The sequence below is a fragment of the Anopheles coustani genome, chromosome 3 (assembly GCF_943734705.1).
Source record: "Anopheles coustani chromosome 3, idAnoCousDA_361_x.2, whole genome shotgun sequence".
NCBI classification, from domain to species: Eukaryota; Metazoa; Arthropoda; class Insecta; order Diptera; family Culicidae; genus Anopheles; species Anopheles coustani.
Genome location: NC_071288.1, coordinates 18,980,830 through 19,008,157, shown reverse-complemented (window position 1 = coordinate 19,008,157; position 27,328 = coordinate 18,980,830). Strand labels below are relative to the sequence as shown.

At 43.9% G+C, this 27,328-nt stretch overlaps 2 protein-coding genes across 2 annotated transcripts in view; one reads left to right on the top strand and one right to left on the bottom strand.

The window, feature by feature from the left end:
- The window catches only part of LOC131261211 (protein fem-1 homolog CG6966), a 53,202-nt gene that overhangs the window by 10,055 nt on the left and 15,819 nt on the right, over positions 1–27,328 (bottom strand). The window lies entirely within an intron of this gene.
- Positions 12,514–13,306, top strand: LOC131261213 (uncharacterized). The gene is made up of 2 exons (XM_058263183.1): positions 12,514–12,561; positions 12,638–13,306. The coding sequence occupies exons 1-2, from the start codon at positions 12,514–12,516 to the stop codon at positions 13,181–13,183; spliced, it is 594 nt and encodes a 197-aa protein (XP_058119166.1). The 3' UTR covers positions 13,184–13,306.

Here is a 27,328-nt window from a genome sequence, read left to right as displayed (position 1 = left end):
GGCAGTCACTTCTTAACCTAGCATACATCTTTATTCATTCTTGGGAAAATCACTGGTAGGTGCACTCCTGCCCTGACCGTCAGCCTAATCATAAATCTGTTTGATGGACAAACAGAGCAATCAATATCAAATGAGGGCTAAGCGCGTCATGTCACGTCAAGTTGAGTTTATGCTGTTGCTGAGCTGTTTCCGGCCATTCTAGCGGACAGTTCTGATTTATCCCGTATGTCGTGCAGAAGCTTTCTATAGTGGATCACACTGTTCCACGATCATAATGTCCTACGCGGAGCCTAATTTAATAGAAGCTAAATGTCTAATCGACGACAAAAATTTTCGCATATGCTTTTATACAAAAGAAGGGAACGTCATACTTTTTCATGAGTATTGCTTTATATTATTTTTTTTTTATTTTTGAGGTAGACTTTCAATAATAATTTTAATCAAAATTTTTAAACGATCTCAATTCGCCGAACCACCCTGTAAGCTTAAACTGCGCGAGCGTAAAAGCTCCAACCGTGAGCTTTGCAAGCTCCCGTTTCCAACAAAGCTCGATGGAGCTCGTGAGTTCCTTTCGTTGCAAGCGGAGGACTTTTATCGTTCAACAAAAAAAAAGTTTATAAAATCTTGTTTGCAATGCCACTAGCTTCTGAAAACAGAAGAGTTTTATTTTTATCATGTATTGTTGCTAATTCTAAATAAAAGCTGAGCGATAAAGCGCGAAACTAGCAGCGAGAATCGGCACAACCCGGAACTTTTCCACTACAATCGCCCCCACTCGTCGGAATTTTCCCAAAAGGTGCGTCAACCAAGTATTATCGCTGGTATTACCACGGGAACAGACATCAGCACTGCCTGGCTGGTGCCAAGGAATGAAGCTATAGAAACACCTGGAATTAATGCCATTACTTCCAGTGTGCCCCAACAACTGGTTGCCATCGACAGCGTGGGCCATGGCACGTGTTACATTTCGTGGCAATTTTCACTTCCACTCCATCGGAGCTCCATTAACGATGGTAGTCAAGAATTGGAGCTCAAGGTGGAGAGAGATGGCGTGAGGATGGGTTTCCGGCATGCCACACCCTCGCCATTTATCTTGAGAAGCTAAAGTGTCTATCTAGAGTGAGAGTGTGAGAGAGATCCCTGGCGTTCCTGCTCACACCGTGATCCCTTTTGTCGAAGTTTGCGACACTTTCCGGGAAAAGTTTTCCGTGTTTAAGAATCAGGTGTCCCTCGAAGCAGCCCTTCAAAACCCTTCAACCCCTTTTGCTACGAATGCACCTCGATAGGCAGACAATCCGGGTTTGGTCTAATGTCTGGAACGGTCGCTGTCGTCATTTGATTGTTTTTGCACTCTAATGGGGGTTTATCAGGACATCTCCCTTTCAGCCGGCAAACGCCACGTCCAATTCATCATTATTGCACGAACCGATCCTTACCTGTAAATAGAAAGAAAAGGTAGAAGAAACCATTAGCGAACTGGTGGCAAGTAGTCAAACGGCCGATTGTAGGTCTCAAAGCATGGGTGTCGGTTTGTTGGGGGGTGGCGTCGTTATGTCAAAGTTGTCATTAGAATTACAGTTACCACCTGAAGGGGGAAGGTGAGTACTTTTTTATGAACGATGGAGAAATATGGCGACGAGAAGGAAATAAGGAAGCGTTTACAAATTGGCCGACGGCACGCATCGTTCTCATCTGGAACGGCTTTGAACGTAGATGACGGCACGTGACCTTTTACAACGAAGATTGTTTATATCACTTACATTCGGTTACAATCAAAACAAGAAATCATTTGAACTTGAACTTACTTGGTTTGATCTGGTCTTTTTTGTGAATACAATTTCATCGCTTTAAAAGTTTTCAAACAGCAAAAATGAAAAAAAAACTTGCAAAAAAACAGTAAACATCAAAAGTTTATTCAACCCAATCCAATCAAAAGTTTCCAGGTCCATAAAAAAGTAGTAGATAATAGTAATCATAAATATTGCTTTGTTATACAATCAAAAAGAAAACACAGAAACGGTTATCTATTAAGAACCTGCCTGACCAATTTGTCGCAAATGACCATACTAATGTACAACTTCTTATCAGGTTATGGGTTCTATTCGCGACACGACGACTAAAACAAAAAAAGGAACGAACAACAACAAAATGTCATAAATAATTCCTTACGATGATTGCGGTGTGTTGGCAGCGGTGTGATTGAACTGTTGCGGAAAAGAAACCAGTTTCTTTCCATTCTTTCGTTTACCTAGAAAATGTCAACAGTTGTCGTTCGGTGTGTGTCTGTGTACACCAAACAGAGACGGGGGGTTTACTGACGCGGAAGGGCTTTCCTGTGCGTCCTGTTTGTGTATCACCACTTTTGTTTGCTCGCTTCATCTTCCCTCTGACAGAATCCATCCTGCCTGCATCTACTGTTAATTACCCTTTTCTCCAAGTTCTGATTTTTCGCCGCGAAGTCTATTTCCCGGCACATCTCAAGTGAAGAACGATTTGCACTTGTCGCACACTTGTCCCGTCTGCGTCAAACTGCGCGAAGACGATGTCGGCGCCCAGCCAGCCAGCCGGCAGCTACGCAAACAAAGCCATCCGTCGGCTGGCAAGAAGTTATCCAATTGCAATTAACCGACTTCAAACGAGGCGTGCAGGAAAGCCAACAAAACTTGGGTACACACAACTTTCCTCCATTGTGCAGTTCATTTTCACTATGATTCGTGCCCAGTTAACCCTTGCACACCCGCTGGATCGGCAGTCACAGGCAGTAAGAAGTAAGCGTCCTTTCTTTGTACCTTCCAGGACTGGTAAGGGGTGGCGATTCTTTGTGGCGTGTGACTAAAGAGTCGTTCCCCGAAGATTGAATCAGATCCCGCTTTTACGGATCACTGAATCTGTAACAAAACATTGTGTCTACGGTTTGAGGAGAAGGAAAAGAGAAATAGATTGAACTGCGTGTTGGATTCCTTTTGTTTACACAAACATCACAATTTCCATGAACTACTGTGAGCTAAGAGTGTCCAGTTAGCACAAAGATTCGTGATGCTCATTTCCAGTTTCTTTGGGATGAATTCTACATCCACAGGGGAAAAAAATCTCACTGCATTGAACTCCCGATGCGTAATGCCCCAATCGAAGGGAACGTCTAAACAGGAAGGGAAACCAAGGTGGGCGATAAGAAAGAACCCATCGGAACAGCGAGTCAAGTTCTTGGTTGTGCATTTGACTGCCTTTGCGTCCTTCCCGGTGCATGTGCATGTCGTCTCCTTTCTTGATAGGAGCCATCCCTTGAGCTAGAGAACATAACGCCCATGTGGGCCCAACAAATACTTGAGCAACGAGCACGTTAAGTTGGAAAACGAAGACCGGAACTCATTCTCTACCTCTGAAGTGGAAGTTCTTTGTGCGCATGATAGGCGCAACGGCATCGCCATCAGTCAGTTCAATTGCTTTCAACAACAGTTTTCGCCATGCGTGTCACAGACCTTTGGTCCCTTCGCGAAGGGGAGCACATACCGTAGCAGAGGACCATAATCTTCTTTCACGGTGCGGATTTTACGGTCGGTTGCCTACGAGCGTGAATCATCGACCTAGCGTTCTGCGATCCCGGGGGTGAACCCTTTGTACTCGGACCAGCGGAGCAAGGACCGCGAACGTCTGGGTGGATGACTGAAGTATTCCCAGCCCGTTTCCAGTACCAACCTCACGGTTGGTTGATTCTATTTTCGTGAACGTTTCGTTTTGCCGATTAACACATGAACGATAGAATTTCTTCGTTTACGAAGACAGCAAGTATTTTCGACAAGCATAAGGTTTTGAAACAGTATGTCAAAATATATACCAATGAAGACCAATAACATAAAAGAGAGAAGATACTAAAACGTATTGCTGAACTAAAGATATTTAATCAGGAATTCAATTTCTATGAGTTCAATGGAAGTTACTGAGAGATAAATATTCTAAGAAACAACACTCAAAAATATTACACCCACGAAGATGCAACCTCAAAACATACGCATCCGTAAGCGACACCCTATTTCCTCGTATGCTCTAGGTTCAACAACCTCCCGAATAAGGGGACAACCGAAGACTGCAACACACTTCCAGCTCCGCTGTTGGCTTAACTTATCTCAGCTGTTCGTTTTCACTATATACGGCAACCTGGTTCTGGTCCATTGGTACTCCACAGCAGCTCCTTCTATTCCTTGAACTTCACCTCTTTGCGCTAGGAATGGAAGAAGTGAGGAAAAAACCACAGTCTCAGTGTCTTTCGACTGCAACCTCTTGCGCTAGAGGTTGCACCGACACTAGAGTACGTCAATGTCACCACCAAGCATTGCTGCCACTTTTGGCAAATCGTTAAACCCGTTCGCCGGTTTCCCAAAATGGTAGTCGTAGTTACGTATGTGTGGTACACATACGCCACACACGTGCGCAACCGACGACGTAGGCAGACTGCCAAGCGCTGTTTACTAACAGTCGACTTAAACGCCGCTGTTAAGCTAAGCTAAGATGAACAGCATCCGAGAACCGAAATAAAGGTTGCTATCACGATCCTTTCAATATAATGCACGGTTTCATTCGATCGGACTCGTGTTAGACAATCCGGTCATGTTTTGACGGGTGTCCATCTGAAACGGATCAGAACAAGAGAAATGTCGTCGCTGGCACAGTTGGCATCGGAAGTAGAACAAATGTTGCTTTCTTTATGAGTGGTTCTTTGTTGCCAGAAAGGACATACGGTATGTCCAAAGGGCGTAATATGATGTCGTGCCGTGTAAAATAGTTTCTTAATGGCACGAATTCAATTCAAAATTCAGGCAGCAGTTCATACTAGTTAGATTAGCGTATAACAACTTCTTTTACGTCATAAAATGCGATCGAGGAGTAAAATACAAGAGAGAAAATTTTGGCAACCGAATTTATTTATTTCTACTTCACATGTTCGTTCTATTTTACATTGAAATTGTTTTATCTTCGGTGGCTTAAGTTTATTTTATTATAAAATTTTAATATTCATTGACTTTAACTTATTTTTATCGGGGATTAAAAAGGTTAATTGGTGAGTTTCTTATATCCGGAATTTATTTAGATCATATAGACCATAAATATAGATTTGAATAATTTGAGAAAAGTTTCTGATGTCTGTGATGTGACCTTCTAGTTCGTTATATCTTTTCTATAATATAAACAAACTTTGTCATTCAAATTAGAGACTTTAAATTACCTATTAAAGACAACAAACATTCCAGAACAACAGTGTACTGTAGAAAATGGTGCTGCAAATTTGTTTGTGTGCGCGTTCAGCGTCAACAACATATCTCTACAACGGCGTAGTGAATCAAACAAATTGTATTTTCCCGTTCCCATGTACCACACCAAAGTGCAAACGATAGGATAGTGTGCATGCACTACAAACAAATAATGCATCCGGGCGCTCGACACTGCACTGCATGCAATAGCGCTGACTGTGCTGGTAAACAATACTTCCACGAGCCCGCCGTGGAAAGCAATCAGGTCAGGAGTGCAATTTTGCGGAACATCATCGATCCGAAACACGCCTATCGGAATCGGATCGGAATCCGTGCGCTGTTTACGTTTGGAACAGGGACGGCGTGGCGTGGCAGCAAAGTTGGCTTGCGGGGTTGTGACAAAAATACAAAACCCCGCGACCGACGGTTCAACGTTGGCAAACATCGCCTCCGCAACGAGAGAACTGGGTCGTCGAGTCGGGGGGGTGTTCAGCACCGGTCCCGTGATTCCATCCATCGTTATCTGCAGCCACAGTGCCACATTTCAACAGGCGATCCCTTCTAATCTGCGATGTCGTCACCGAATGACCGTCACCATTTTCGTGGGGCGCCACACATCTTTAAATTTTCTAACCAACCAAACCAACACCCTCTGACGCGGGTGGGCAAACTGAACTAATCCTATTCCGCAGCTGAATTTGAAGTTTGATGGGGAAATAAAACATTATCGCTACGAGCTTACCGAAGGTTCCGCCATCTTATCGGGCGAGTACCGGTCGGGTGACTAACGTGGAAGAGATAGAAATCCACAGGGAGTCATCCGGTATTGCAAAAAAAAAAGAAGTATAAATAAATAAGACCAATAATCCCAACAAAGCGTGGACATACGAACAAACGTTAAAGATGGCGATCAATAGTCAATCCAAACAAACCTTGATAGGTCGCAGCTGGTCGTCTGACATCATCCACGCAAAGGCGGTCGTTGTTGACATTGTACGACTTTTTCAACACACTTGAAGAGATTACACTCCGGTGCATCGGAGTCATCATCCGCACTACATTACCGGCCGCTCTGCTCGGGCATTCCAAGATTAGAGAAAGTCGAGCGGAACAACAGTGTTGGTACAAGAAATGAATCCATCCACCGGAGGAGCGGGATCAGCAAATTATTGGGTTCGACGTCCCACGATCGCCACCGATCAGCGTTAATCTGTAGGTCAATAACTGATAGTGGACCATCACCGGACCTGAGCCGGAAATGCGGAACACATGACGCTGGGAGTGCACCAAGTTACATCAGCTGATCTCTAGCCGAACACCCACCGCGGGACTTTGAAAAGTGCAATCAATTGTTTGCTTGACCACCAACGAACAATCTAGGGCAAAACCAAAAGGCATCCATCTCGGCGGTCAACCTAAAATGGGACACCGTTCGTGGCGCGGCTCAAAACATCGCTCCGTTCTTCTGGCGGAGACTAGGTCAATGCGTTACCCGCGGAATTTAACGACGTCACGACGACCAGCGGTTAAGTACCACGACGGGGGTCGCATGATAACCTTGAATTGAGCCGCTGCTAATCAGCAGACGACCGCACTTTTGGCGGTTGCTAATTCGTTCTGTTTTCGGAGGTGAGAGCTTTACGTTTCATGACTGCGCGAAAGATTTGTAGCAAATGGTCGGGGGTTCGGGAAAGAAAGGGACTTAGGAAGACCTTGAAACAAGGCAAATGGGGTACCCTGCCGTGAGGAAGTGTTCTACTTAGAACTAGGTAGTAGGTCAAGGAGCGATTTGTAAGAACGAAGAAAGGACGTGACTCAAGGTACCAATTTCCCGCCACGAAAAAGCTCGGTCTCGACGGAGGTGGTTTCACAAAATCTTCCAAATACGAGAGAGCGAGGAAGGAAGTGAGCGAAGGAGATTTATGCAATGACAAAGAAGTTTGGAGTACCCCCTGCGTGTACGTCTCGCAGCCGTCGAGTCGTCATTAATAATCCAAAACAAACGCAAGTCCTCGTGACTTTCCCGCCATAACATTAGGTGGATCCAACTTGTCGAGCGGAGAACTTTTCCGTGCCCAAATCGACCCCCGGATAGGGGGCTACGGGACCGTACGTCTGCGTAGTGGCAGGTAGTTTAGTTGTAGGTTAATAAGATGTTAATAGTTTCCGTGCCATACCGAGCACCGACGGGGAGGGGGGCTGATTCAGGGTCACTGCTACAACTCTCCAGGACGAAAGGATTCCGAATCCGGATCGAAATTCAGGCGTACTAATCGTAACTCGTAACGAGTTAGGATTGAACGGTGCTTGTACGGCTGTTCCGTACTTTATGAGTGTTTTAATAGTTTTGTTTACGAAGCAAACATAGCAATGGTGCTTTGGTTTAAAATGCGTAAAATATTTTATGTATACGGGGCTCAAAAAAACGTAAAGAAGCGAGCAAATGTAATAATTGTAGGTGCAATAAAAATTTTATGATTTACTTTTCTAAACACTTCAAATGTTCTTCCTCTACACCCTTGAATGTTCTAAACACTTTAAATGAGTAGGTTTAATCGTTAGTTTAGAGATGTAAATCTTTCAACTCATGGAGACTCCATACCAAATTGTTTTAACTGAATTTGATAACAACACGAAAGACAAAACCTCAAAACGTATCCAAATATTTGAAAAACATTCAGGAATAATAATTCGTCATTGAACAGCCTTGGCATGGATTGCGCTAATGGTAAATAGTAACAGTGTCGGTCCACTTTTACACCAAATTTAATAACTGATTTCACTCCGAGCCTTGCTATGGAAACCCAACAGGAAGGAAATATAGCACCAACCCAAGGAGAAACAGCTGGGAAATTCGAAATAATAAAAAAGTATACATCGCAGAGTACTGGCGAAATTAGCGTGGAGAAAAGAAAAGGCCGGGCGCTCATATTTATTATTATGTTTCCGCGGTTCGGGAGAATGTTCCGTCGTCCCAGCATAATTAATTAAATCTCACTCAAGCTATTTGGCTGCCCTCCCCCGGGGACGGCATGGTGTTGGTAACTTGAGCCGAAAAAACGGGTAAGGAGTATAAGCGAAGGTCCTTTCCTTCATAAATGCTAAATAAATTAGCATGTTTATACGGTGAAGGTCAAAGACTACAGGGATGGCTCCATCCATCACTTCCACTAAGCGTGAATGTATTATGGCGATGATTAAGTTCTGTAATTACGGGTTTATTCAAGGATTAAATGTAATCTGGTTTAAAAGAGACTGGTAAGTAGGAATAAAAGATGAAGGTATTTAGGGAAACGAATCGTAACAGAACAAAAAAAAGCTTTGATGATTCAAACAAAGACATTTCAATCCAATCAAAACTAAATGTATAATTTGAGTTAGAAAAGAATAAAGAAAACACTCAATGAGTAAAACTACATTCATCAGTAAATCCAGTCTTGTATGCTTACAAACCGAACTCAATATTGTCAACTATTTCATTTTGAACCATTTTGTCACAGCTCGAGCAGAACACAACTGGAAACTCACTCTGGCGGAAAAACAACGATGCTATGAAATGTGACAAATTGGTTCGCTTCTTTGAGTCTTCACTCTAGGCATTGCATCAAGGGGGAAAACATCATCTACGAGCACACGCGAGTAATGGAATAGAATTGCATTGTTAAGATAAGTGTGCAACTGCACCAGAAGACCACTTTACACCGCACAAAGGAGTTTCGACTCGACTGTGTCTTTGTTCGGTTGCAGTCTGCGCACTTGCAGAAGTATCAAAAGTGAAATTGATTTATGCTGCACTTAAGTTAATTTTCATAAATCATTCCCCCGGGTGCGCAGGGTGATAGCATTGAACAAGGGATGAAATATTGCTGCGAAAACAAGACGATCGCCGTAACTAACCGAGACGACGACAGGACCAATGTAGAGTGGATCCAATTGCCATTGCCATGCAAATCATTTCAAGAAAACAGCCGCACACCGAGAGCACCTTTAAGGTGCAATTTATCTTCATTTGTGTTATCTTGCAGTTGATGTTTTATAAAAATTCCCACTGCAGCAAGTTTCGTTCGAGTGAATGATAATTAAAATGGTCACCACTCCGACGACGCGCGAGGACGATGATCCATTCCGTTTCCAGTTCCAAGTGCAGTTTGGAGGTAGAATGTATCGCACGTGGAGGCATGAATCACAGCTAGCTGATGCACGGTTTCCACGCCACCGAGCCACAATGCAACCGGGACAGGATACCACCAGCGTCGGGAATTATAATTTGCAAATCGCCTCTCTCCGCACAATGGCACGATCACGATTGATTGAGCTTAAAAATGCATCGCACGAGCGGCTTCGATCGATAGTTCACCGTTCATCGAACGCGACGTGGAGATTCGAATGCGGAAACTCGGCCCGTCTAGCGACGCTTCCAATCAACAACAAGCCACTAATACCGATATGTCGAGGGGCCACGGCGGTTCGCCACTTGACGCCTCTCCTAAACGGTGCCGAATGCAAATTCTTTAAACTCTGTACACGACCGAGTAAGAACGACTAAGAGCCGGGGGACAGTCCCGTTGAGGAGAAAGAGATGGAAAGGGAGGACAAATCCAAGACTGGATGGAATTATGGAAATACGCCCGATTGACACCGGCCTAAGGTTCACAGCGGTCGCTCGGGCCTACGATGCAAGATCATCCGATCAGATCCCGCTCCGGAATCCGACGATGTGCGGCGCGCAAGCAAACCGGGAAGTGGTGTCCGTGCCCAATATGGCATCGTAAACGCGGCGAGATGGATTGCAAGCACATATATCCAGCGATACACAAAGCCGAGTGCATTCTGCAGTACCTACGAGGCGGTTTCGGATTTACATTAGCTACGGTGGTGGGGAAATAAATCTTCTTTCTCCCAGACCAGGGTGGATCGCCTAGCAGCACAAGTACACCCCGGGAAGGAATATTGTGCATTTAAAAAGAGCTCTCATAAAGCGCATGATACACGAGGAAATGTAACCTTCAAGGCTAGAACAAGCTGCTCGTTGAGGTCGTGCCTTCGAGTGGACTTCGGGAATGTTTGAAATGTCTTGTATGAAAATTTATTGATGTTTTCCTCCAGCGTACAACAACCGATGTCTATAGATGTTCAGAAAGTTTAAAAAAGTTACACATAGCAGGTAAATAAATCATCGTAAACACTCGACCTTGAGGTTCAAAAGATTTTACAGCTACCAGAAGTATTTTCCACGAACATTTATGTAAAAACCACAAGGAAAATGTTAACAGAACATTGAAGAAACGCGAAAAACTGGTCGAACGCGTCGAGTACTTGTCGATACTTAGAACGATGCTAGTGATCTCTCGAGAGTCCAAGCGGACGGACGAGTTCTCGAGTAGGAGTTCTCGCTATACTCTACAGATTTTGGTTTGAGACTCTTGTTTCTTCCCGATGAATCTATTTAATTCTGTTAACAATTCGATCCAAACGAATATTATTTACGATTCATTGACTCAATTGTTCACGATAATTCAACGACCCAACGTATATTTTGGGACGAGGTGACCCCTCGTATATAGCCCAGTTGCAACCAGTTCCATGAGCGACAAATGTGTCTTGAAACCCGCGAATTCTCGGCCTCCGCAAGATCAAGGCAGAGACGCTTTATTGTGCAATCGTCAGCTAAGATTGGATCGCCCTTCAACCGGAACGAACCTTTGCACACCGGCAACAGCGTGTGGCGAGACTGAACGTCTCGTAAACACGATTACGGCCCCCAAGATCAAGCTCGTTTCGGCTAGCGATGTTCCCGTCAACCGTTACCGTTTGAACAAGCTACTAGACTAGCTGGTTCGGGGGGAAAGACACACAAAGCTCAAAGTGAGTGTGAACGAAGTCGGGGGAGACTTAACAAAACAAAATAAGAAACTTTGTCGACTTGGTTATGCCGAGAGTGGAGATTACCCGCTTCGCTTTGCGCGGACAATTCGCAGACGGTGTGCTAGTCCACCACCTGGCAAAAGGGTTACCGGTGCTTGGGTGAAGCAACCGATTCGATATTACCGCACGCGTGGAAAACGGCCGCGTAACTAACGACGAGGGGCCGCTTTCACTCAGTCGCGAATGGCAAATGCAGCGGTCAAAATTGCATCCAAGGGTAGGAGGCCACCTAGCCTACCCTGCTAGACATCCCCCCGTCCGCTCTTTTGCGTTACCGTCAAACGTTACGAATCACACCGTTGCGCCAACACAGCACACGACCATTTAGTCAAACGAAACGCTCCTCTCGTCTCCGACCATCGCCTCAAAACGGGGAGGGTGGAAAAAATGGCAAATGGTTGGTATTGCCTTGCTCTTAGAGCCCTTCCCCTCCTCCCTCCCCACCCACAGCCATTTTTAAATGCGAGGGTGTGCGCTCCAGTGCCCTCCTAACCGTGGCACACTGCTGGCGCTTCGATTAAATGCCGACGAATGTGGGAGGTTTACGGTTGAAGAGTTGATTCTTTTCCACTGGCAAGCAGAAAACACACAAACATCGCCGGGCATTTAGTGCCGACACGCAGACACCTTCGGTACGAGCGCACGATCGAATTATGTCATCGATGTCGGGCGGCGAGGGCAATTGCATGGAAGGAAAGGGTTGCGCTGCAAGTGCATCGATGGCTGGCGCGGTGCATCGCGATATTGCATCCAAAGGCCTGCGAAACAACACACCGTTTCTCGTCCGTTGCGATTATGTTATGACAAACCACCAGCAAATGTGTTAAATATTAAAATGGTACGAATCATTGTTTAACAAGTTATGATTGAACATATTATAGCGAAGTAGAGCTTTTAAATATTATGTTTGTATCAGCATTCCAACAAATGTATACAGGGTTGGACACAGTTCATCAGACCTTGACAATTTCAACACTTACTCTCTCGATCAATGGCAGAATAAGACCTTCTCATTAAGTTCGACGTTTGCGTTGCTTTTTCAACTGCAACTGTTGTTTTGTTATGATAAAAAACGTCCTTCGTCATAGGTTTTTGTTTGAAGATGCAACTAGCTTGAGGCTCATATACGAAAAGAAGTAACACGCATTCGGATGCTGGCTCCATTTGCAATTCCAAACGATAGAAAACTGTTTGCCTGCAGTTTGTTTGCCAGAGAGATCGCTTCGGTGTGGCTTTTGGTAGCATTTCGGAGTAAATATTCTACACCATGTTCAACCGGAACCCGTAGATCGATATAAAACTGACCGGATGGTACACCGTGTCATCCCATTCGTTCACTGCCATGCATCAGATGAGGAACTTCGTACTGCTCCTGTCGGCCACGGTTCTGGTAAGTTTTTCCAGAGAAGAAAATTCGGTCGAGGATTCTTACCACAAGTGGCTCTCTTTTTCCACCCCCTCTTCAGGTACAACCGTTGCTGGCGGTACCGATCTTCTGGTTCGTGCCGTGGAAATTTCCTACCTCCGGCACCACCACGAGCAGCTCCTCTTCCGCAACAACCGCCGCGGCGTCCTCCGCCAGCGGTGCCTCGAATTCGTCCAACGTGTCGGTTGCGATCGGGAATCGCGTCAACACCTCGACCGGGCTGGATGACTACGGTACGAACATTTCCAACGTCCAGATCAACGTGAACCGGATGCGCCGATCGATCGACACACGGCAGACCATTCAGCTCGACGGATTGCAACCGCTGGATTACGGGCAGATGATGAATGGGTCGTTCATCACCATCGGCGAGCACACGATCCGGCTTCCGGCGAACGTGTCCAACGTCACCGTCAACACGTACCTCATCAACGGCATCCCGGTTGACGAAGGCATGAACGTGGCGGAGGTGGGCACGATGGGCCCGAGCGTCAACGAGAACGATGGGAATCCTTTGGTGACGGCCGTGAAGCTGTTCCGGAACTTTTTGACATCCTTCTTCAACAACCAAGCTCCCAGTGGATAGGACGAACGAAGCAATATCTAGGAGTCTTGTTGATCCAGCAAAGTGCGTAAATATAGAAGGATAGGATCTTGTTTGAGCAAACCTATCCCAGTTAAACTAGTTTTCAATGTTTCGATGGTTCAGAAGCAACACAAGTAATGCCAGTGTCATGTCTATCAATTACTATCAATTGACACCAATCGCTCAACATCTCACAGTCCGATTAGTCTCTTCTAAACCACCCAAAATCTCCTTCCACCACAACACCCCGTACACTGCCCCATAAAACGCTTCAAAGTAGCATCACATCGGGTTCTATTTCCAACCTTTTGCATCATCACATGCACGGCAGAGTACGGACGGCATATCAAGCGTTTAATTAAAAAATAAATAAAACAAAACAACCCACGGAGCGCACCCTCTCTCTCCCTCCCTCCCCGACGAGTGCTGCACGATTCGATGGCGAAACTGAGTTTCAAGTGTTGTTGTTTGCAAACATCAGCAACGTACCAAATGTCAAAACGAGAAAGAAAGGAGCATCGGCAAAAGATAGGACCGCAAACGAAGCTGTTGACGGTTTACAAAAACGAAAGCAACCAAAAAAAAAAAAACAAGGGAAGTCGATTTGAGGATCAGGAAGGCAGCCAGCACAAGATTGCGCATCACGATGCGCTCTATTTTTGGATGACACATTATTGCTTCCCCCGTTGCGAGAAAGTAGGAAGCGAGCAAGTACAACGTGCCGTGCCGGTTTCGCCGGTGAAGAGCAGCAGGTTAATGAGTAGAGCAGATAGGGTGGGGAACGAAACGAGGGAACCCCATTTTCGCCTAGAACGGGAAGTGGTGTACGGCTATCTGCTAGTAGTTAGCCATGTGGTTGGGAAAACCCGAGTACGAAGAGACGTTACGTTGCAGATATCCCTTAGATTCATCAATGTTTTGAACGACATACAATTGTAGACAATATTTGGTTTTTAACCACACATTTTGATCGTTTATTCTATAGGTTACGTGCTTTGTAAAATCAAAGAGTTCAGAAATTCTGTCGAATAATTTGCAGCTTCAGAATAATTATACATAGAAGTTTTATATTTTAACATTTAATTCTTCGATGTTTCCACGTTTTTGCTTAGACGTTTGCATTCACTCATATGCCATAGCTAAACAAAATTGGTTATCATTACCGACAAATTATTTTTCTTGATAATGAAAAGAAAAAATTTTTTTGGAATCAACTCAAAACGCTCGATGAAAAGGCTTGCTGCGGCGACCGTTTATACTTGCGGGTTGAGATTACTCTTCATATGTGAGTCCCGAGTGTAGACAAACAAACCAATATATGAATTGAAAATTGTAATTTATTAAAAATGTATGTACTTTCCAGACATGAGATATAGTTAAAAACCTATTCTCATACCCAAGAAACATCTGTCCAAAGTTTTATTAAAAATGCCATTTAGGACGAGTTTAACCACTAACACCGTGACACAAGAATTTTATATAGATAGATACCAAAATTTGAAAATGGCACCACCAATAGGAAACGAGTCAACGTCCAAAAGTGATTGGTACAACAAATAAATTGCGCACGCCAACCGGCTGCAAACTATTTCCTGGAAGATCCATAGGTTGCCCATAACATAAATTAGCGGTACGAAGCGTCAAACCGTACACCATGTATGGGCCGGGTTCACGTCAAGACGCTCGACTCTTCGGAAGACGAACGGAACGCGCACTAGACGACCATCAATCATCCCGCCTCCCAGAAGAACCGAGCGGATGATGACCTCCGTCGGCGGAGCTCAAAATAGCGAGCCCTCCGGGACGCTCCAGGTCCAATAGTTAACCGCGGTGAGTTAAGTGATGCCAATTAAATTCGCTTCCCCTTCGGCTGGCCGCGAGAAGGAGAATGCATCGGTGGCATCGAGAACCTTTCGCTAGGCTGACGGTGAAGACGACGACGACGACGAAGCTGCTGCTGCGGCTGTAAAACGCTAAATGCTGCCATTCGGCGACTGGACGGCGCGCGGATTTGAAAGCGCCCGATGCTGTTGCGGTTTGGACGATAATTTGCCTTCAATTACAGCCGGTCACGGCACGGTGTTGTCGTTCTGTCGCGGTTGAGGCAATGGACACCTCAATCACTGGAACAGAACACGCCGAGGATTGCGGTGGAGTTGCGGTCTTCACGACGCAGACCCGATCTCGTGCTCGTATCGATGGCTAAACGGTAGTCGGGAATCGATTTTGCTGCATCGGCCATCCTCGGATTGAGAAAATTGATTTTCAACACGTATGGAATTTTGATAAGATCACTGACGCCTTTCTAAATTTCTTGGAGTCTTCATTCTTTAGCTGCTTTTTGCAGTCAATTTGACTTCCTTCAAAGTTATTCGAAGCGAACGTTTCTTGTAGGCATCACAAGGTCAACTTAACCGTTTGATGACCCGCTTCTTTTGACAATCAAGAAACGTTATCAAGTGCGGCTTCTCTGGATATCGTGGGTACGATTGCACAGCACTCCTATCTCGGCAATATCTGTTAACAATTCGGCGCTTTTTACATAAGAGGAGTAGCAATAAAACTAACGCTATTTCGTCAACCATCAGGCGACGTCAAGTGGAGTAAATGACTCAATTTCCCACCGGCACGCTTCAACGTTGAAGATTAAGTGTTCTTTTAAAACACACAAAACAAAGAAAAAGCTGTCACGTTGTTGTTGAAACGAAAGAAAAGTGTAGGTCACGAGAAAGGAATAAATTAACTCGTTGGGTAATCTTTTAACGATCCTCATCGCACTAAAATGGCAAGAAAATCTGGACGAATTGTGCTATGGCATATGCTAAAAGAAATACGCGCCTTATGAAAAACGCCTAATAAAATATATTTTTTATTCTACATACTTTTATTATTTTGTCTTCGAAGAACTCTAACATCGCAAGATTAAATTGAAAAATTAATAAACAACCCTCAGAACTTCCCTAACAATTTTAAATTATCGTTATTACCATTACATTAAAATTAACTAACACTCCTCTTGAAAACCAAACAAAAGTTTTGCTGCGTCAATTGTTTTCTCCGTTAGTCAACACCAGGCAACGGCTAAGATGCGAGACTAAATTATAATTAATTGCCGGCACGTGTTGTTACCCGGGGAATGCACGATTTTCCACCATTCTGGAAGTTTTTCCCTCCCAGTGGTCAACATCCACTGCCCTGCGAGCTCACTCCGTTGTTTCGCTGGAAAATTCATCCCGCTAAATAGGAGAAAAAATAAACATCCCGATCGAATTAGACACACGGACCTTTTCCGATCGAGGTCAGAGGAACAGAACGGCCAAACCTCAAATGGATTGGACCCGTTCGAACTGTATGTGTGTGGTCAGGTCGATGGGAAAAACTAGAAGAAAAAAAACCAGCCATGTGTAATTTGGAGCACATGCAAGTTGTTTCGGCCGAAAATAAACTCCCGAAATGCGCCAGCAGCGTCGAGTAAAAATATGCGTACCGCTTTTGGGGTGATCTTCTGTGTTGAAAACCGCAGTCAGTGGGGTCGGGGGTGAAAACAGGGAAAACGGCGAGAGATGACAAATGGTAATTCGCGGCGCAGTAGGTGCATTTCGCTTTTAGCTTTATGATAAAGCGTTCCCGGACAACATCCATTTCTATGTAAAGTGTCCTATTTGAATGCATGTGTCATAGAAATTGAAAACAATTCATGAGCCGAGGAAAAATGCATACGAATAAGAATGCAGCTGCAGGTTGAGGAGTCGAGGACAATGCAACGCGCTTTCATACGGGAATTCCTCATTCGTTCGTTTCTTGCAAAAGACCATGCCAGGTCAAGTGGTGGTTACGGTCCAAAGCGGTAGAAAATGCAAACAAAAAGCGCAGAAATCCGCACAACCTCTAGTGGTTAACCTATTTATCCACGGCGCATCCGAAGTGATGTGCAGTCTTTGAAGAGCATAGTGCACAGAAGGTGTCCTCGAAGGGCGTGTATATGCCAAACACTGAAGAAAAGGTTGCTTTCACTTTCGGCAAACATGATTCACGACGCATTTCAATCAGCAAAGATGGATAAAGGTCGGCAAGAGACGTCCCAGAGTGAAAAGATTGACTGCATATAACGGCACACTCACCTGAGGAAGAGAAAATGAAGAATAAACACATCATTAGAAGATGTTGATAATTTGAAATGGAACTTATTAAACATAGAGGAATATAACTAACTGGTTTATAACTGCACTGAAAACATTTTATTTTTTGTTATCAAACCGACAATCTCTAATTAGACATACATCGGGAAGCAAAATATAAACCAAAGTATCGTTTTATGTTTTCCCAACCCAAAACTCTGCTATCAGTTTGCCGGGAAAATAAAAAAAGAAAACCAACCGGAGACACTTCTTCTCCTACCTTTCATGGGCAAACTAATTACTCCACCGCTCGGAGAAGATGTAACAAGAGGTTATATTGCCCGCCCCCTCCCCCACCAAACGGCCACCAGAGGAAATTGCATCATCCAGTCACAGACACAACAGCTCGGGGGGGACGATGGTGAAAGTGCTGCTTTACATTTCACTGACGACAACCACACTTTTGCGAGCAGAAGTTGTTTAAGCTCTAATGGTGTTACGTCACGGCTTCTCGGGAAGCGAAACACGAAAACTTGGGGAGGAAAACCACCGGCCGGGAGTGCGGTGATGAAAGATACAAAAAAAAACTAGTCACACAAACACAAACTGTGTAACCACTTCAAGTCGGGTGAAAAGATGTAAAAACTGGGTCTAAACCACGGACCAGACATTCAGCCCTGACCTACGGGAGCCGGGGGATTCGTGGGGTTTTAAAAGGGTGGGGGGTGGCCCAAGGGGTTGCTTTTTCTTATCACTAGTATTATGCATCTCTTTCACAGTCCTGTTTAGTCGCCACAGCTGTCCTTCCGCCCGGGTTGGTCTGGTGGAAGGAAATTGAAATATTTGATATCCGCTTTTTTGCTCCCCTTTTATGCATGCTCCAGTTGGCTTTTCTTCCAACATTTTCCGGTTCGAGTGCACAGTTTTATCACATCGATTTTGGGCGGAAGTTTATTAGCTCCCTGCCAACCGGTTAGGTTTTTTCAACTTGCTTCCAAGCTGTAATGCATCTCAGCTTGTATCTTTGCTGCATATTACATTCGTTGCAAGAAAGTTAATTACGGAACATTTCTAATTGCTAATTCAATTTTTTAGAACTGAGAACTTTTGAATAATTGAAATTCTAGTGTATGAAAGGCAAACTTGGTTACTTCCGACAACATTCGCAATAACCTCGAACGAAACATCACGATGTAAAAGTTTTGAAATCTGTGACCTCTTTTAAAAGTTAACGAAACATTGAAAAGGGAGCACGCAAAGAGCACTGGGTAGGACAAAAGAGGCTGGTGGCTGGGCAGAACTAATGATTGTTGGGTGCAACTGTGCCGTCTCAATCGTGGCTAGCAGTTGTTTCAATGCTGGTAAGCACTCTAACCAATAAAGCGTTACATTGAGCAGAAGTATTAGGTAAGTTATTGATTTCTTGCTGCGTGCTCAAAAGCTTAAGCAGGTTAAACGGTTTCTCGGCTGAAAGCGCACGTTACAAACGAGCGGGGTTTTGGGCACGGTGTGGCAACAAACATCGAGAGCCAACGTGATCCATTAAACTTGGCACAGTTACGAGCGCGAATGACAATTACATTACAAATGATTTCGTCAAGGGACTCAATTTGATTGATCGATTTTTTATGTGCATTGCCCTTTTTTTTTGGCGAACGGTAGCAATTCAACCACACAAAGATTAGCAAATCAAATCAAGACAAAAGCAAATGGATGGATGGAGACCAAAACAAAACCAAAGACTTTGTTTATCAAACAGCCAACGTGTTTGTAGACTTTTATTTTTTTTTCCGAAAAAACCTCCATCAGGAATCCTATTAGCAAAACCCATCGAAGAAAAGTAAAAACAAACAACAAAAAAAAAAGAACGGGTCGACGAAATTTGAACCAGGTCGCGTTCATGTCGCTCCCATTCACCGCTACAGAATGGAAAAAAGACCAAGCCAAAACAGAAACCCTTTCCCTCAAATTTCGCAAAGGGTGAAGCATTTTAGTAGAATGTTTTTTTCTCCTTTTCTTTCTAGTTTCGATAAGGGTGAAGGAAGGTTTTTCGCATTGTTTTGGCAACCACTGGGTGCCAATGTAAATCGATCGAAGCCAGCATTAGTTTCAGTTCTATGTGCATAAAAACAGTGAAAACCGAAAACCGAATGGAAGGGAAAATACTACGACCAAAACACTTTCGATTCTGGCAAAGGGTTACTCGTTCTCGAAGGGACATAAAAAATCAATAAATCAAACCCGGATCCGAGCTTCCTGGAACAACCGTAATTAACTAACTATCTTCTCTATTTTTGTGGCTTCGTAGAAACATGTTTCTAATCAAACCCACCGCAAGCTTTTGAACCGCTAGAACACATTGGATGAGAAATCAAAAACACAACATAGGCCAACCAGACGATTCGGACCAATGTCAAATCGATTGCACCAGCTGCTCTCTGCTGGCGGCCTCATACTATCTAATCCAACATATTTGTATGGGGCAACGATCGTTTGTGCGCTACACGAACACACGGACATTGTATGCTACATATGTTGGCAATGATTAGGGGGGAGGGTGCTGTGAGTTTAAATATAGTCCACATGAAAAACATGGCAGTGTTTGTAAGTAAGCACGGTTCAAGCAGCGAGACGACGCAGCGGGACAAAAACATTGCCTGAGCCGGAAATGAAAAGTGCATTCAACTGCAAGCGTTCACTTTAGAGCAGATGAAGAACGGACTAGTCAGCCTTTCATTACCGACTCTTTGATGACGTATAGTCACGTTTTTACATTAAGATTTATTCTTTCTGACAGCATGGTTTACTTATAAGCTTACTACATACAAAAGATACCAATCAGAAGTCAGAATCAGAGAGCATAACTAGTCAATAATTACAAAAATATCCATCAATTATGTACTAGAAGATCAAAAATAGAAAAGAGCAAACTTTAGCTGCCACACAAACTAAGTTTCGCGTTACATAAACATCTCTTGCATTTACAGCGCAAAGGATGCCGTAGAGCTTGCCACCCAAAGCAATGTTAAGATGTCAGTAAAACTTGCCGTTCTTTGTATACTTCTCTCTCCACTGGTACCATTTAAAAACGGTACCGTTACACAGACAGAGTTTTCGAAACACTTCGGAGATACTCCCGAGCTAGCATTCAAAAAACACTCTTATGCTCAGCTGATGCTGTTAGGGCAGCTTTCGAGCACCCAACACAGTGCAGTGACACGAAGGTCGTGCGAAGGAAACCTATTTATCCCCTCCTCCTTTGCACAGTGGTATTTTGCTGGCTCGTCACGAGCGCTCCGAACCGTGCCACAAGGGCACCGAACCGGTGAAACTAGTGATTTTTTACAGTGAGGTACTCTAGAGCTGTTAGGTTGATTACAAATACACACAGGAGATACGGTCGGTTGATGGGGGAACCGTCGGTCAAAATGGCTTTAATGCGATGGACGTTCTCGCCGACTCAATTGCAATGTAGCTAAACTATTTCCACTAGAAGATCACCTTGTTGTAGAGGAAGTTGTACTGTTTAGCACCTCAAAGCATTGCGGTAAATTCAAAATTTTGTAATAGTTTATGTGTCTTGTTACTGTTCATAAATGTTCATTAATGTTAAAGGCCATATTGAATTTCAGAGTTGAAATCATCGGACTATGGTTTTAATTTAAAACCACATTATAGAAACTATTTATGCGGATGTAACTTGTCTTCAATTATTTGATAACCAACCCAAACTGTTTCTGAATTAAATTGACCAATAAATTATTATTTGATTGGTCATATCAATTCAGCTGATTATGCTCATTCTCTTTACATTTCGTTACTTTATATGTAGATAGATGTCTGTTACATTATTGAAAGGAGAACAATGTTAACATACTGTCTATCGTTGTAAGAGAAACGAGATGGTTGAGATGTCGGACACAAGAAAAAAATCACTTTAAATCATACAGTTTAAGGTACCTAAAGGATTCGGCTAAAAGGAAACGACGTTACAAGCTCCCTCTCACTTTATCTCATATTTATCAACACGTTGTGATAATCCACAAATTTCACGCATCGATCAGACGAAAATGAAATCGGAAGTGCAAAATCGCAGAGAGGGAAAGAAAATGATCCCCATTTCTGATCCTAATCATACTCCCAACGTGATGCTTTTATCTTTCCGTGACGTAGGCGGAACTACTTAACGAAGAAACAAGTAAAACAAACCAAAACGAAAAGTGAAAAGGTGGGAGGATCGGAGGGCAGTAAAAATCCGTGCTCCGCGAGTCATTATTCCGAGTGGGTAGTAATTGTCGAAGCACATTAAAGGAGATAGCATTTACTGCAATATTCCGCACTTCCGCTGCTGAGGAAGTGGATGCGTTTCAAGTATGAACAGCGCCATGATAACGGCATGATAAAAATCAGGCAACGCAATTAAAAACTTCACCACTACAAGGTGCGGGACGGTCCAGGGAACCACCCCAAAGACGGAAGAAGATCGAAAGTGAAGCGTTTTATCCCCTTTTTTTATTTCTTTCGCAAGGTAAGAGCGAGAGTTTACACACACCGGACCGAATCGAACGAAAGCGCAACATGCCGAATCGAGCCCGGTAGACCTTGGCCTGCTTTTCTTTTCTTTCGCCAAGACGTTCAGTCCACTTGAGAAATGCTGCTGTTTAACAGTTCCCTCCCTACGCTGGATGTATGCATTATTGGGGTATTGTTGATGTATTTTGCAAAGTTCCGCAATTTATCCAGTGGAACTTGATGTAGAACTTTTGAACTAACAAAAAAATCTAGTTTTATAAGTGATAAGGTTACTGTTTCTAAATGTAATTAAAACCAAGTATGACACAATTTTGAGAAAATACTGTGAGCAACGAACAAGCTAAAATATTTTTCTTAAATAAATTTCAAAAAACCTATCTACTTAAGACAGTGTCAAAATCGAGACCACATTGACCAAGACCCGAATACGAAATCTCGAATAACCAGCATCAAAAGCTACAAGTAAACCGGTGGAAGCTGCACCTCGGGGAGGATGCAAATTAGCTGACCTTTCCCACTCGCGAGCCCCGAGACGAGGCATCGAGCCGGATAAACATACGGTTGATCGAACCCCCCCGATGATGGACCGTACCTAAATCGATTAACCACTTTCAAACAAAGGCACTGGGGGGGTTGAGGCGCTGCGGTGCACTGGAGTGTACTTCAATCCCGAAGAGGGCCGACGTCGGAACGGTTTACTCTTCAACATTTGAAGGTCGTCTTTGGTCGCTCGCAGAGACGGTTACGAAACCGTAACCCGTCTTACCGCAACAACAACGTCCGAAAAGATGTATCCCAACCAAAACCACGTGGGATGCGTGTGTATGGGTGATGGGTTTTTTTTTTGTACCACTTTCGCTTGTTTAACTACTAAATTATGCACGAAAATCCATCGGTTCAATGTCACCGGAGGCCGTTCGCTTATCTTCGGCATCGAAGCGGATGGAGCAGAGTTGAGTTTCATGGCATGAGGGGGCAGCAAACCGGTTCCAAAACCGGACGGTAGGCGCGGTGGAAATGAAGGCTTGCATTTTAAACTGCTCAATTTTAAGTGTTTCGATGTCCAATAGAGTTCATGTAAACGAATCCGTTTACTTGCTGAAGGGGTTAGCAAAAGGAAAGAAATTCTCCCCCTGGTTTGCTATTCCTCGTTTGTTTATGGACAATAAATAATGGGTGTTGCTAGAAGTGCATCTGGAAGCAGTGGACATTTTCCACCCAAAGCACTTCGAATAGGGGGAAAAATGCGTTTTTAGTAGGGGTTACAGGGTTCTTCACGTTACCACACTTCGAGTGAGGTCACCATGGAAGAAGCGAATTTATATTCATCCATCAGCTCATTTCCAGCCCATGTGTTGTATACTTCCAAACAACCATTTTGTTCCACATCGATTTACCCCCGGGGGTTGGCAACACACGCGCATTGCACTTGTATTCGCGCACGGAAACAGAACGAACCCAATGAATCAGCAATGAAATGGGTCACGTAAATATGCCAAGAAATAATCATAGTCCACTGACCCCCAACATACATTCATTGAACCCTCATCGTGCGTGTGTGTGTGTGGGTGTGTGGGATGTAAAATTCAAACTCATTGCACTGCGTCCTTCGAGTCGTGTAAAAGCCTACCACCACCTCAACGAGAAGGCAATGCTGCCACAGAGTCTCGATTGGGAATGACGTTCTATCGTCTGGGACTGGGGTTACGATTTGTTTTCGTTTGGCCCACACACCGTTGGGAAATCTGTTTCACGAAAACGAGCAGCAAACGATGATAATTGGGCGAATCGATTTCTGCTTACTAATTGACGGACGGAACGTAGTGCACTGCGAAATGGCAGTTCTATCACGATTTTCATTTTACATGAGTAATGGAGAAGGTTTGAATTTCATATGAGTAGTTGTTAAGCACAAAAGGAAATGTTTGCATTAGAGTTGTATAAATCAGATTCAGATTCATTAATCTGAATGGTTCTTTGCGTTTTAGGGATTCATGAATCATTCGTCAAGAGATTCATGAATCCCAAAGACACACTGACACACTGACAACTGATGAAAAGTGATCAACCAAAAATAAGTTAAGGGACCTCCTTTTTTTTGGTCGCATGGTCCACGGCAATGAAAGAATCATGGATATTTGTAACAGATCCATGAAAGATTCATGAAGATCCATTAAGGTTTCAAAAGATTCATTAAGCTTTGAAGATTCGAATCCGCGAAGATTCATGAATCCATCTGAAAGATTCATATGAATGAATCCCGCCACAAGATTCGTTAAGCACAACAATAGTTTGCATGCCTAGAATGGAATGTTTGAATTTTTTTTTTGTATAACCTTCCAAAGTTTTATGAACATCGTTTCGATAAGTTAACGAAACATATCGAGTTTTGTGGAAATTAAAAGCCTCACCACCAACCATACGACGTTGAATTCAAACAAAACATATTTTCCATTAAAATGGCTGCCCCGGTTTAACCGTGGGATGCGCAGATGTAAACGATAGGCTTAGAAAATGGGAAAACCATTTCCCTGTTCTGAAAGAAAAACCTTCAGATGTGTTCAGTGTGTGTATGTGTGACTCCTACACGAGTCGAACGCAATACCGTGTGAAATCCAGTGCAAACGTCAGGGGAAACACTGAGACACCATAAAGTAGGCCATTTCCGGTATCTGGTGGGTTGTGTTTTTCTTTCCCCGTGTGGTTTATTCTCACCATTCCTCAGACGAGCCAGCCAGTAAACAACAAAAGTACGTTTTCAGTTGGTGGGCGGGGGTGGGGTAGAAAATAAAAACAATTGGAAAAATGCACAAACGACCCACCACCTCCTTCCTTCGATGTTAGTGCTCTAAATTGCGCACCGTTTTTTTTCCACCTTACTGTCACTTTCTCCCACCACCTTCGACCACTTCGACAGAACAGAAGCGCAGTAAAATCCCGTGACTCGGGGGCGCCACCGGTGCAGCATCATGCCGGGCGACAACGAAATTTCCTATTCTTAGTACCTCTCGCCAACGCTGAAGGCAGCTAAAGGCAGCTTTTCTCCTCTACGTGTGTGCACAACTGACCTGATTATGCATTGTGGTGGAAAACCGAATGTTGGCCGGCGGGGAAGGAAAAGGCGTTGCAGGAAACGTAGAGCACATGGCACGGTGGACCTTTCCTGAGGCCTCTATAAATTGCGACTTTTATAGGAGCGTAGAAAAATTACCACCAAAAGCAATAATGATAGAGCTTGAAATTCTGGACCAACATGAACCGAGACTACACCTTCCCAGCGTATATCTTTATTTTGTTCCATGTTCTCTAACCACTCCAGCTTTCAGTTCCAACGGCCAAGTACCAACTCTCAGCGAAAAACAAAGCCTTGCAACCGTAATGATCAGACATCAGAACGAACTAACCGACCGCGACAACGTTCCATTGCGCTCGCCGTAACATTACCCCAAGAAATCTGACGCGAGGGACTTGTGTGGTCGTGCTTTTTTCTTCCTCTTTCTGTGCTCAACCAAAGGGTTGAATTAGCTCCGGCCGATCGGCGTTCACCTTTCGGCACGACTATCCCGAGCCGTCGAGCAATGCACACCACCTCCCACCCAAACGAACTTAGTGAGTCACCTTTGAGTATTTATGTTTTCCTCCGTTGTAGAGAAAAGGGCACCGTTGTGTCTGACCAAGGCGTTCTAAAGCAGGGGTCGCCAAAGTCCGGCCCGCGGGCCAAATCCGACCTGGCAGCTGATTTCAACAGACCCGTAAGACATTTTTCATGTAACACACAAAAAATAGTCTTAATGGTTGCCTTTTTAGTTCACAAATTTACACGTAATTTTTATCAAAAATGTACACCAAAATTACTAAACGAATTGTTCTAAAATTTTAATGTCTCTTGAATCTCGACCAGAATCCAGGTTCAAAATTACATGTTTTCTTTGCATCCACCATAGCTACATTTAAAGAATACAATTTACATTAGCAAAAAAAAAAAGGCTCATACTACTCAAAACATCCCTAAACTGAATTAGTTTTATTAAATACACACCAAAATCTCGATATGGTGAAATCATTTTAGTAAAAAATTTATAAGTAAAAAAAAAGTAAAAAATAATAAACTTTCTAGTAGAATTAAAGCTATGCATTTACAGTACAAAGAACAAACATTTATTTGTTAACAAAATAACAAAACAAAAATTCAACGAAAATAAGACCACATGAATCAAATAGTTAAAAGTAACAATTATAAGTATTTTATCTTATATCACTTCTTCTTCTTCTTCTTCTTGGCGTAACGACCTCTTGGTCATGCCTGCCCGTTAAGGGCTTACGAGACTTGTTTCCCTGTTGTACGTGGATAGTCAGTCCTCTCGTACAGGGGTGGGTCCGGTCTCAGTTGGGATTCGAACCCACGCCGTCGAGGTGGTGAGCCCCGGCGCTCATGGGCCGATTTTCTAACCGGCGCTACCGCTTGGCTGTCGCGGACCTCCCTGTTCTTATATCACTGTTTAGTTCATAGTTCAAACATTGAACCATCATTTAAGGTATCCGGCCCGCTTTTTCTGGTTTTTTCCCTTATACTGCCCTTTTAAGGACACGTTTGCCGACCCCTGTTCCTACGTTCTACTCGATTAGTCAATTATTTTGTCGAACTTCTGATTAACATCGAAACTCTGATACAAACTCCCTAAGATTACCTTTTACAAACAATAATTTTAGTTTTGTTCCGTGATTGCATAACACAAATAAATGATGTACAATTTCCATCTACCATAATTGGGTCATTAGGAGACTTATTTATCAACAGTGATCAACATCGTTAGATAAACAATGGTAGAAGAAAAATTATTCAAACCAAAGCCAAGGCAATGCCATCCTCGTTTAAAGCAGCGAAACGAAACTCTGCCGGAGGTGTAAACTTAAAGGCAAACCAAACCGTTGCAACACACACACACACGCCGCCGTCGCCGTGCCGGCCGGTGGAAATTCGTTACAGAAACTGCGGTGGTCGGAAAACTGGCTGTCGCAATCAAAAAACCTCCAGCCCCCCGGTGGTCGTAACATCTTTCGAGCGTGTCAACTGCACCCGACGTCACGAACGATGTTGGCCGAGTGATGGAACAAGGGGGCAAACAACAAAGCTAACAGAAGCACTGACACATAAATCGTCCAACCGCGAATATTCGTTACGCGAGTGGTGGAACGAGCGGTAGCGGGAGTAAAAAAGAAAAATTAAATGATTGGCAGAAAAACTGGCCATCACATGCTCTCCTCACGTAATGCCCCCCTGTGTCTTACCTCCCCCGGCAGGTGGATTGTGTGACGAGAGATGATTAGTCGGGGAGGCTTACAGAAACCACCCGGGTTTTGAAAGGCAAAGCATCTTTCCCGAAAATTTAAGAATTAGATTTTTAGACTTTTCCAACATAAACGGAGCTTTTCGTCGCTTAAAACAGACTTTCGTCAAATATAGTCCCAATACCGTTGATCTTCGCTAGCCAAA